This window comes from Gadus morhua, chromosome 19, assembly GCF_902167405.1.
Source record: "Gadus morhua chromosome 19, gadMor3.0, whole genome shotgun sequence".
In the NCBI taxonomy this organism is placed as follows: domain Eukaryota; kingdom Metazoa; phylum Chordata; class Actinopteri; order Gadiformes; family Gadidae; genus Gadus; species Gadus morhua.
In genome coordinates, this window is record NC_044066.1 from 3,512,838 (window position 1) to 3,524,395 (window position 11,558).

The window sequence follows — 11,558 nt, forward strand, 5'->3', positions numbered from 1 at the left end:
ATCTCATATTACAACATGCACATTTTATTGTTAGTTAAGTTCATTTCTTAGAGCATTGCTTAAACCCTTATCTATAACAAACACACACACTCACACACACACAGTCTGAGTCCAACTTGATATAAAGGGTTAGCTTTAAAGGCCTGCTTCAAACCGTGGGAGAAAGCATGTGTTAACAATGAACAGGAACTTATTGTATAGTTCTTGCGTGTTTGTCGGCTGTGATATAAATGGGTGGCTGTGTTTGTTGGGTTATGACCGATGCTCTGATCTGGTAACTAGATCACATTCCTGGAAGGAGAAAGTAGAATCTAGTTCCTCCGTCGGTTCTGGGCCAGGAACAAGGAAACATTTGGCACATTAATGAGAATGTGGTGTGACTCATTGATTTGCAGGAGAAAGGACATATTTAATCAAGTCGTTCTCTTAACTCTTTTAATGTTTGTTCCGTTTAGAGTAGTATTCAAAATGCGCTTCACCATCAAAGGGTTCTTTCAGATATTTTATCTATGGGCGAACAGAGGGTACAGTGGGCGCGGCTATGGTCGCAGTGGGCGTGGCTATAGTCGGAGTAGGCGGGGTCTGCCTACTACGCGTTATGACGCAGAGGAAACGTCGGCGACACACTGGTGGTTTACTGTCAGCCAGTAAGTGTGGTGGTTTACTGTCAGTTAGTCGGTCTGTCAGAGCGGGGTTGAGGCTGAAGGACTTGTGCGCCTAGCTCCAAGAGGACATAGTGTAGCGACTGTCCAGACGTAGTTAAACCTTCCTCTTAAGCAGACCGGGCGGTGCGGAGGGACCATGATGGCGGTGCTTGGAGGCACTCGGAGGCTCATTCACCGTAGGTCAAGTGTGCTGTTAGCCATGTAGCTCTGTAACCCACTGTAGGACCCACCTGGTCCGTGCAGTCCCGTTCCCCCTGCACGCCAGAGGGGCTGTGTGTCGGTGGGGTGGTTCCGCTGTTTGTGGAGCCGTATGTAGTGGGTCTGGCTGTAGCACATGTAACTTATCAACATTACTCTAGGTGACGATGTTGTGTGAGTGTGACTGTTAACGTTAAACACTGTTTATCCCGTACGTAAACGCTGTTTGTTTACTTGAAGAGAAGTCGTGAACTGCAAAGCTTGAGGCGGCTAGGGTTGTTTAAAGTAGGAGGATGTATAAGAAGGAGCATTTCCTAGTTACACAATTCCAATTTCTCAACTTGCATAACCCGCGCCCCCCGTGGCCATGGGGGTTACTGCAGCTGGCATTATGAAATTGAGTTCATTGATAAGCTTTGACTCTGCTCATGTAACATCAGTTGTACATAACTGTACTTAATGATTCATGACGATGATATTACGTTGTTTTGTATTGATCTACACAGGGAATATAACCCCCAGCTCTGCAGTGTTATTGAATTGAATTGCTATAGATAACATGTGTGTGTCTGTTAGTATCCAGCGTTTGTGCTTTCCTGAGGAGTCGCTGTACTGCTGCTGCACTGGCACAAACCTCTCCCATAGAGACCCTGGAGAACAGGTACACACACACACACACACACACACACACACACACACACACACACACACACACACACACACACACACACACACACCAAACTATCTACAACTCCTGCTTCTTTTCTTTCTGACATGACATTTCTCATAGACTCTTGGTGAGTGAGCGTTCTAGAGTGAGCGAGCAGGTATTTCATTGGCCCTCTGATGCATGCAGATATCGGCTCAGTGAAACTAGCATTAAACTAATTATCTGTTTCATATTAAAGTTCTCCTGTGCTTCTACAGTATATTCCACTTATACTGGAGAAATGTAATATGTGTTGCAGGTGTAGTTAGTATCCGAAAAAACCCAAGTGGCACTTCTTCTGGCTAATATAGTCATTTTATCACATAGCTAACACAAATCACACTTTATCACCACTTTTGGCTTACATAAAGCATATATATATATATATATATACATACCACACACACTGCATGTAGCTAACATACGTTACATCTAGCTAACATTCGTAGCAGAGCATACAGCTAATATGTAACACTTCTGGCTAACATAAGCATGTAGATCACATGTCAGTAGTAAGTGCCAGCCAATGTTTCAGGAAGCCCAAGACGGGGATCCTGATGCTGAACATGGGCGGGCCGGAGAAGCTAGAGGACGTCCACGACTTTCTGCTCCGCCTCTTCAAGGACACGGACCTCATGAAGCTTCCTGTACAGAGGTAAGCTCACACGCCATTGGTCGTGACTCGTGATCGATGGTATTGGAGTATTAGACCTTAACCATGCTTGTTTAATGAACTCATCAGCTTTCAAGTTGTCTCGTGTTCAGTGTTGCCTGATTGGGCGGGAAATCTGGCCAAATCTGGCAACACTGCTCGTGTTCCTGTTGACGTAAAGGAAGATCCCAGTGTTACACTCTATGTTCATTTGAACACGCAGTATGACCAGGCGAGTTGGGAACACGAGATGTAACCATGGAGGGTAATAGACTATGGTTCTCCCTCCTCCTGATGGAACGCTATAACCCCCACAGTGAGCTGTTGGAGGGTAGTGATGGAGGGTATAACGGGTATGGTTCCCTTCACAGTGAGCTGATGGAGGGTAATAACGGGTATGGTTCCCCTCACCGTGAGCTGATAGAGGGTAATGATAGAGGGTAATAACGGGTATGGTTCCCCTCACAGTAAGCTGATGGAGGGTAATAATAGAGGGTAATGATGGAGGGTAATGATAGAGGGTAATAACGGGTATGTTCCCCTCACAGTGCGCTGATGGAGGGTAATGATAGAGGGTAATAACGGGTATGGTTCCCCTCACAGTAAGCTGATGGAGGGTAATGATAGAGGGTAATAACGGGTATGGTTCCCCTCACAGTGAGCTGATGGAGGGTAATGATAGAGGTTAATAACGGGTATGGTTCCCCTCACAGTAAGCTGATGGAGGGTAATGATAGAGGGTAATAACGGGTATGGTTCCCCTCACACAGAGCTGATGGAGGGTAATGATAGAGGGTAATAACGGGTATGGTTCCCCTCACAGTAAGCTGATGAAGGGTAATGATAGAGGGTAATAACGGGTATGGTTCCCCTCACAGTGAGCTGATAGAGGGTAATGATAGAGGGTAATAACGGGTATGGTTCCCCTCACAGTGAGCTGATGAAGGGTAATGATAGAGGGTAATAACGGGTATGGTTCGCCTCACAGTGAGCTGATGGAGGGTAATGATAGAGGGTAATAACGGGTATGGTTCCCCTCACAGTAAGCTGGGGCCGCTGATAGCCAGACGGCGGACACCAAAGATCCAGGAGCAGTACAGCCGCATCGGAGGAGGCTCCCCGATCAAGCACTGGACCTCCATGCAGGGGGAGGGCATGGTGCGGCTCCTGGACCAGATGTCCCCTGACACGGGTGAGGAGAGCGCCCTAGTCCGTTGACATAGCGGACCGCTGGCGCCGAGCCGCTTCCCGCCGTAACCCGCTCTGATCCCTGGGTTAGTCTGGAGTAGTCCGTGGATCACACAGAGGCCGGTACCATGTGAATATAGCTGGACATCTAGTCACCTCTCAATCTGCTCATGGGTTTGAGTCGTACCCTATGCACACTGGGCTTCTCTAAAGGTTATTAAAGCAGGCCTCGGTAGCGGATCATGTGTGTTCCAACCCTATCGAGGCAGAACAGACAGAGGGCTCTCGCTGCTCCCCCGATCAGATCAGTCCAGCTGGTGTACGTTGGGTCTCAGCCTTATGTCTGTTGAAGAAATGTTCTCCTGAGAAATCTTTATCAACTCTTATTCTTAAAGACGGATTCATCCTGATGAGGCCAGGTGTTCATCATCGCAGTTGAGTGTTATAAATGTAATATGTTAACACTGCATGTCAGGGTAAACGATCACAAAGATGTCAATGCAAAACTGTCAAGCGTTTCCAAATCCATATGATACCTTGTGTATTGTCAATCCCCTGGGTCGGGATAGCCGGTAGAAGGGCTGGTGTGTGTTGGAGATAAGGGGTTGCGCTGGGGTGTGTTCTCACAACCCACCCTGATAACGTGTTGTGGTCATGGAGACCACCCCAACTGGTCTCCATGTAGCACCCCTTCTCTCCCTAGCTCAGGCTGCGTCCGGAGACCATCCCTCTCCCTCCTGCTCTGTTTGGAGCCCCTCCTTGAGTAGTGGGTCTGTTTGGCGCTCCTAATACTGACCTTTGAATGGAGATGGACGCGTAAAAGAATCACAATGAAGTGGCCCAGAGCACACACTCTGTTGTTTACTTCGCTACAACTCAGTTGTACACCTCTCTACAACACTGTTGTATACCTCGCTACAACTCTGCTGTATACCTCGCTACAACACTGTTGTATACCTCGCTACAACTCTGCTGTATACCTCGCTACAACACTGTTGTATACCTCGCTACAACTCTGCTGTATACCTCGCTACAACACTGTTGTATACCTCGCTACAACTCTGTTATGTACCCCTCTACAACTCTGTTGTATGCCTCGGTACCAGCCATGTGCGCTCTGCATATTTGCGGTCATTGTTGGAGTGATCATCAGAAGGCCTGTTGAACTGGGACAGCCTGGAACTTGTGGGGGGGGGGGGGGGGGGGGGGGGGGGGTGGAGGAGGTGGGGGGGGGGGGGGGACAGGACGGGGCATGAGGATCCTGGATCAAAGCATTAACCTAGCCTCTCTGTTCCCAGCGCCTCACAAGTTCTACATCGGCTTCCGCTACGTCCACCCGCTGACGGAGGAGTCCATCGAAGAGATGGAGAAGGACGGGATAGAGAGGGCAGTCGCCTTCACCCAGTACCCCCAGTACAGCTGTTCTACTACAGGTAATACCAGTAGTACCCCTAGTAATACTACAGTATTATATGCACACTACTTAACACTACCCAGTAGTGGACAGAAAAAAGTATATATATGGATGTCTGTATGTATGAAGGTGTGTGTGCATTATCAATAAGTAGTAAACATTTCCATAGATATATATTTATATTTTGTAGACTTTATACATCAGTTTGTTTTTATTTTTTGTGTCGAACAGGAAGCAGCCTGAACGCCATCTACCGTTACTATAGGGACCGGGGGGAGGGGCCCAAGATGCGCTGGAGCGTGATCGACCGCTGGCCCACCCACCCTCTGCTGGTGGAGGTGAGACACACACTTCAGTCAGACTTACACAGGACAACGAGAGTAAAGATGAAAGAACGCCTAAGGTGGGAACACGGGTGTGGTGACAGACCGACCTGTTTGTCAGTGCGGACACTCTGCAGAAGCTGGTCCCGTCCCTGAGCACGATTAACCGAGGGTTCTCTTGTAGAGCCATCCTCGTTCACTGAGTCATTTCTAAGTCAATCCTTTTTTAACCTTCTCCTCATGAAGTCATTTGAAATGAAGCAGTAAGTCATAACATTGTGAAGGAGGTATTTCAATGTTCTTTCCTTGACAGTGTTTTGCAGATCACATCCGCAACGAGCTGCTGAAGTTTCCGGAAGATAAGAGGAATGAAGTCGTGATCCTCTTCTCCGCACACTCTCTCCCCATGGCCGTGAGTCCTGTGTAGACCCCACTCTCTGCCATCATGAGTCCTGTCTAGACCCCTCTACCATCATGAGTCCTGTCTAGACCCCTCTACCATCATGAGTCCTGCGTAGACCCCACTCTCTACCATCATGAGTCCTGTCTAGACCCCTCTACCATCATGAGTCCTGTGTAGACCCCTCTACCATCATGAGTCCTGTGTAGACCCCTCTACCATCATGAGTCCTGCATAGACCCCACTCTCTACCATCATGAGTCCTGTTTAGACCCCACTCTCTACCATCATGAGTCCTGTGTAGACCCCTCTACCATCATGAGTCCTGTGTAGACCCCACTCTCTACCATCATGAGTCCTGCGTAGACTCCGCTCTCTCCCCATCATGAGTCCTGCGTAGACTCCATTCCATTTTCATACATCATGATTTTTGGATTTGGATTCTGATCTCTGAAATGAGGACTAATGATACTCACCATAGCTTTCCCTCAAGGTGGACCAATTATTCCACTTCGCCACAGGAAGCACCACACCCATTTACCAATGAACTTCCTTGTTGTCTCCTCTGCGTGGTGGGGGTGTAGGTGGTGAACCGCGGCGACCCCTATCCCCAGGAGGTTGGGGCCACGGTCCAGAGAGTCATGGAGGCTCTGGACCACTGTAACCCCTACAGGCTCGTGTGGCAGTCCAAGGTCTGCACACACAACAGACACCACACACACCAAAGAGGAGGGAATCTAACCTGTTGGCCTATTTTTTATTGTTATATAGAGACTGGCCACAAGGGGGCAATGTGTCTCTATTAATCCTAAGAACCTTACTTTATCAATCTGAATACACACTCCCCATTGCCAAAGCGGCTGAAGATATATTAGGTACAAATATCAATGATAATAAATCTAATCACATTCAATAAAGACCCTACAATAGAAAACACAATACCAATCTGTCACCTCCCTGTGCAGCTGTGATGTGTAGGGTCCTCTTGTGTCCGCTGGGTATGCGTGTGCTAACTGAGGGCTGGTTCCCGGCGCTCCCCAGGTGGGGCCCATGGCGTGGCTGGGGCCCCAGACAGACGACGTGATCAAGGGTCTGTGTGAGCGGGGGAAGAAGAACCTGCTGCTGGTCCCCATCGCCTTCACCTCCGACCACATCGAGACGCTCCACGAGCTGGACATAGAGTACTCACAGGTCCTGGGGGAGGAGGTAGGACCACTCGCTCACTCACTCACTCACTCACTCATTACTCACTCACCCACCCACCCACTCACCCACCCACTCACCCACTCACTCATTACTCACTCACCCACCCACCCACCCACCCACCCACCCACCCACCCACCCACCCACCCACCCACTCACCCACCCACCCACCCACTCACCCACCCACCCACTCACCCACTCACTCACTCACTCACTCACTCACTCACTCACTCACTCACTCACTCACTCACTCACTCACTCACTCACTCGTTACTCACTCACCCACCCACCCACTCACCCACCCACCCACTCACCCACCCACTCACTCACTCACTCACCCACCCACTCACTCACTCATTACTCACTCACTCACCCACCCACTCACCCACCCACTCACCCACTCACTCACTCACTCACTCACTCACTCACTCACTCACTCACTCACTCACTCATTACTCACTCACTCATTACTCACTCATTACTCACTCACTCACTCACTCACTCACTCATTACTCACTCACTCACTCGTTCACTCATTACTCACTCATTACTCACTCACTCGTTCACTCATTACTCACTCACTCACTCACTCGTTCACTCATTATTCACTCATTCGTTCACTCATTACTCAATCGTTCACTCACTCATTACTCAATCGTTCACTCACTCATTACTCACTCACTCACTGACTCACTCATCAATACAAGTCACTGGTCTTGCTAGATATAAGATTAAGTAATGCCAAGGGAAGCTCAAAATGGGCCTTCTTGGTCTGACTCTAATACACTATATACATTTAAACTGAATGGGACACCGCAGGTATGTGTAGTGTCTGTTTTTCATTCTTTGCTTGTATTTATGCTCTCCAGTGTGGGGTGGAGAATATTAGACGAGCTGAGTCTCTGAACGGGAATCCTCTGTTCATGAAGGTTTGTACGCACACATACATTACATACATACACTACATTTTGTATGTTTAAGCAATATCACACGAGAGGGAGTGCTGTTGTCCTGAACATCAGCCTCGGACCGCAGGCCCAGTGCCGAAGATAATCCTAGCCGTGCTGATATTGAGTACAACAGGACGACCTTCAGTGGGAAATTGCTTTTATAAAACAGTTCTACAAGCACCATTTATTAGTTAACAGTAATCAGCAACAACAGATTATGATTTGTTTGTTTATTTAATGATTTATTTGACTTCGCCAACACAAATAGATCCGCGACTGGGACTTAACTGTTGCCAAGCAACACATAAACACACTAGCTTAATAACATTAACGGTTATTAAAACACCTGTAAAGCAGTATGATGCATGTATTGTTAAAAGTCCCAGTTCAATCAATTTCTCAATATATTTGGCCCATATATCTCTTTATAGTTCTAAAGATGTCCCTGTATATAGTTCTATAGATGCCCCTGTATACAGTTCTATAGATGTCCCAGTATATATGTCCAGATGTCATAAGGGGGTCTAATGGTGTGATCCTGAATCCTCTGAAGCCAGCTTTCCGAGTCGCACTTTTGAGGTTGTTTCCGGTCTCGGAGCATTTATAGCGTTCCCGTTCGACTTTGTGATTGTGTCATGAAATTGGCTAGTCGTTGTTTTTTATTAGCCTCTTTAGCAAACCAGCGCAAACAACACAACTTTACATTGTATTGCACGCACAGCAAAACCCTGCATTGCATACATTGGTGACCGGAATATAGTAGCAATGTAATCAAATGTGTAAGAGCATTTAAAATCATTTAAAAAGACCAACGTCTTCACGGGCACAGCCATTTTGCTGAGGGCATCATCACTGAGAGATGAAGACAAAAAGGGGGCGTGCCTCCGAGAAACGCCGCAAGACCACCCCACCCTCTGAACAGGGTGGGACGGGGAGCCTCTGCTTGAGGAGGGTTTCTGACGTGTTGGTTACCAATCCGTTGCTGCTCGCATGTGTAGCGGTGCATGGTGGCTGGGTGGCGGTGCGGGCGAGCAGAACCAGGTGATGACGGGTGTCTCTTTCTCTTTCTCTTTCTCTCTCTCTCTCTCTCCAGGCACTAGCGCAGCTGGTCCAGTCCCACCTGATCTCCGATCAGCCCTGCTCCCGCCAGCTCACCCTCAGGTGCCCCCTCTGCATCAACCCCACCTGCGGAGAGGCCAAGGCCTTCTTCTCCGCCCAGAAGGCGTGACCGTCCCCGCCAGCACCACCCACCTTATGACCGCCTGTAGTACCACACAGAGGATAATATGGTGTACATTACGCTTAGGACGGACACACACACACCACATACAACAGAACACAACACACACACACTTCCAGGATGGAAAAAACAGCACACTAATCTGGTATACAAGAGTCACAAAAGAGTGCAGACGACAGGAAGTTGTTATTTATTGGTTATTTATTCGTCTCACACACTCGGCCCCTGAACATTCGTGTAGGAAACCCTGTCGGCCCCTGCTGATGGATATTTGGACGGCATTGATGTCGTTTCCAGCCTGCGTCTCGCTAAGTCCCCACCACATTGGTCAGCTTCTGATATTACGCTCTATCTCTAATCCCTGCCTTCTAATTGGAGGAGAAAAGGGAAACTAGCCGCTTCATATTAAGTGCTTCATATTAATATGTAAGGTTAGGTTTAACTCTAAGACAGCACATCTGACGCAGAAACATTTAGTATTAGAATTATTATTGGTAGTTTAATTTTTCATCAGGAGCAGTGTAGAACTCTGTGCACAAATCTCTTCCCTTTATCACTTACAGGATTTGCTCTGGAGTTCAGTGACTTCTGTTGGATTTGAGCAATAACCATGGTCACCTCATCAGTAATTTAAGGGTGGTTCAGTAGATGGCTACGTTTAGATCAGTTATGCCGGGTGCAGTTCACTAATCGGACACCAGCGGCAGTGTTGGTAGATCTTCCAACAGTCAGTAAAATCTCGAATATCGTTAATATTTCCGGTGCTTCGATCTGCTGCTCTTTTTTTCATGCTAGTCGCCATCCCAACCACTACGTGGTTCATGCTACCTTATCCCACCCTAACGGGAGATCGGACTCCATCTAGACTCCTTCATGCCACCACTGGGTTTTAAACCAGATTTCAAATGGGATTATCTTTCCAAGGTTAGCTTGGCTAGAACAAGTTTAGCTACACTAACATGTTCCACGAAGTCATGACTAGAGCGAAGTGACGTGTACACAAAATGGATCCACTGACCATGGCCTTGTAATGGTAGAATGCAAGGGAATCAGGTATAGAGACAGATCTGTCTATATATATATATATATATATATATATAAAATGTATAGAGATAAATCTCTCAATCTCTGTTATATCTTGTAAGGTTTCCTGGGGAGCAGATTGGTTCACCATTCAGGCACAATGCAGTACTTTTTTTATTTATTTTTTTTATTTATTTTCTTTTTATTTTCCACCTTCCTCTTGAGTTCAAGGTAAACCGAACATGACCGGTTACATCCTGGGAATGAATGTCCTGGTTTTCTGCTTAATGTTACATTTGGTTGCCCTGGATCCACTACTGGGCTGTGGGTCACTGTTCTCAGATGTGTGTCCCTCTTCTCAGATGTATGTGCCCACACATTGAATGCCCTTCCTTTCCTGAGGATGAGCTGAACGACGTTGTGTGTGCTTGATTATGTGCCTTTTTACAAGCTCAATGGCTGGATCTTTGCTTTCCCATGCACCTGTACTTCAACTAAGTGTCCAGATAGGAACGGAAGCGTCACTGAAGTGGATCCCGACCCTGTGCTCTGGGCTGAAGTGTTCTGTACTGAGGCTCCCAGCACAAGACCGCCGCCGGGGGTATCTGGGCTGGCATTGTTCATATCATCCAATACTTAATTGGGGAGCACATTAAAGGTACCCTCTTGGACCGCTACGATGCTCCGTTGTTTCCTGATGTCCAGTGGTCTTCCACATGAACATGCCCCTAGTACCCATCGTTTGGCTTGTCTTTGGCAGGGTTTGTTTGGTTTTAGTGTAAAGTTCACAGAAATGCTTGTCGTATTTGAAGACGTTTTGTTTCTGGACGTCCTAATGCATTAACTGTGAGCCGTCCTTTCTGTAAAGGAGGCTAACGTTTGTTTGTATTTCTTTGAGTTTACATTAAGCCGGGTTATCTGCCAGCTAAGAGCTTGCTAATTCATGTAGCTTTTTTTTTTTTAAAGGTTTTTATTAATCCTTTCATAGGTCATCCACCTCATGCTGTTCAGATATGTATCTTTTTATATTTAAGAGACCCAAATATGGGATGAAATGTATGATCAGTCTTCCTTCAAAATAAAAGCGCTCAATGGCCTAAGTGAGTCGTTGTCTGTTATCATCTCCCTTCCTTACTGTGGTTAACCTCTTCTATTTCTCCTTCGTTCTTTCTTTCATTTATCATTTTATTTCTCCATGGCTTACTGGCCCACACACGGTAACGGTTCCTCCTCCTGCAACCCTCGAAGCTACTCGCTCTTCTCCCCTCACTCATATCTCCTCTTTTTTTATCCCTTCACTCTTATCTCCTCTTTTTTCTCCACTCACTCGTATCTCTTCTCTACTCATATCTCCTATCTTCTCTACTCACTCATATCCCCTCTCTCTTCTCCACTCACTCATATCTCCTCTCTTCACTCACTATCTCCTCTCTCTACTCACTCATATCTCCTCTATCTTCTCCACTCACTCATATCTCCTCTCTTCTCCACTCACTCATATCTCCTCTCTACTCACTCATATCCCCTCTCTCTTCTCTACTCACTCATATCTCCTCTCTCTTCCCTACTCACTCATATCTATTTTCTCCACTT

General features: G+C 47.1%; 1 protein-coding gene across 1 annotated transcript; it reads left to right on the top strand.

Moving 5' to 3' along the window:
• The first annotated feature begins 609 nt into the window (after positions 1–609).
• fech (ferrochelatase) lies at positions 610–11,069 on the top strand. Its single transcript, XM_030341306.1, has 11 exons — positions 610–841; positions 1,440–1,524; positions 2,108–2,227; positions 3,268–3,416; positions 4,711–4,845; positions 5,058–5,164; positions 5,463–5,561; positions 6,134–6,241; positions 6,591–6,755; positions 7,622–7,681; positions 8,796–11,069. Exons 1-11 carry the CDS (start codon positions 802–804, stop codon positions 8,928–8,930), a joined length of 1,203 nt encoding a protein of 400 aa, XP_030197166.1. The 5' UTR covers positions 610–801; the 3' UTR covers positions 8,931–11,069.
• Positions 11,070–11,558: the final 489 nt, after the last annotated feature.

What these genes read in the sequence shown, in the direction of transcription:
- fech (XM_030341306.1), top strand. Translation starts at nt 802, where the DNA reads ATGATGGCGGTGCTTGGAGGCACTCGGAGGCTCATTCACC. An exon ending in ATAGAGACCCTGGAGAACAG is followed by an intron (nt 1,525 to 2,107) that starts GTACACACACAC and finishes CCAATGTTTCAG; the next exon opens with GAAGCCCAAGACGGGGATCC. An exon ending in CCCACCCTCTGCTGGTGGAG is followed by an intron (nt 5,165 to 5,462) that starts GTGAGACACACA and finishes TTTCCTTGACAG; the next exon opens with TGTTTTGCAGATCACATCCG.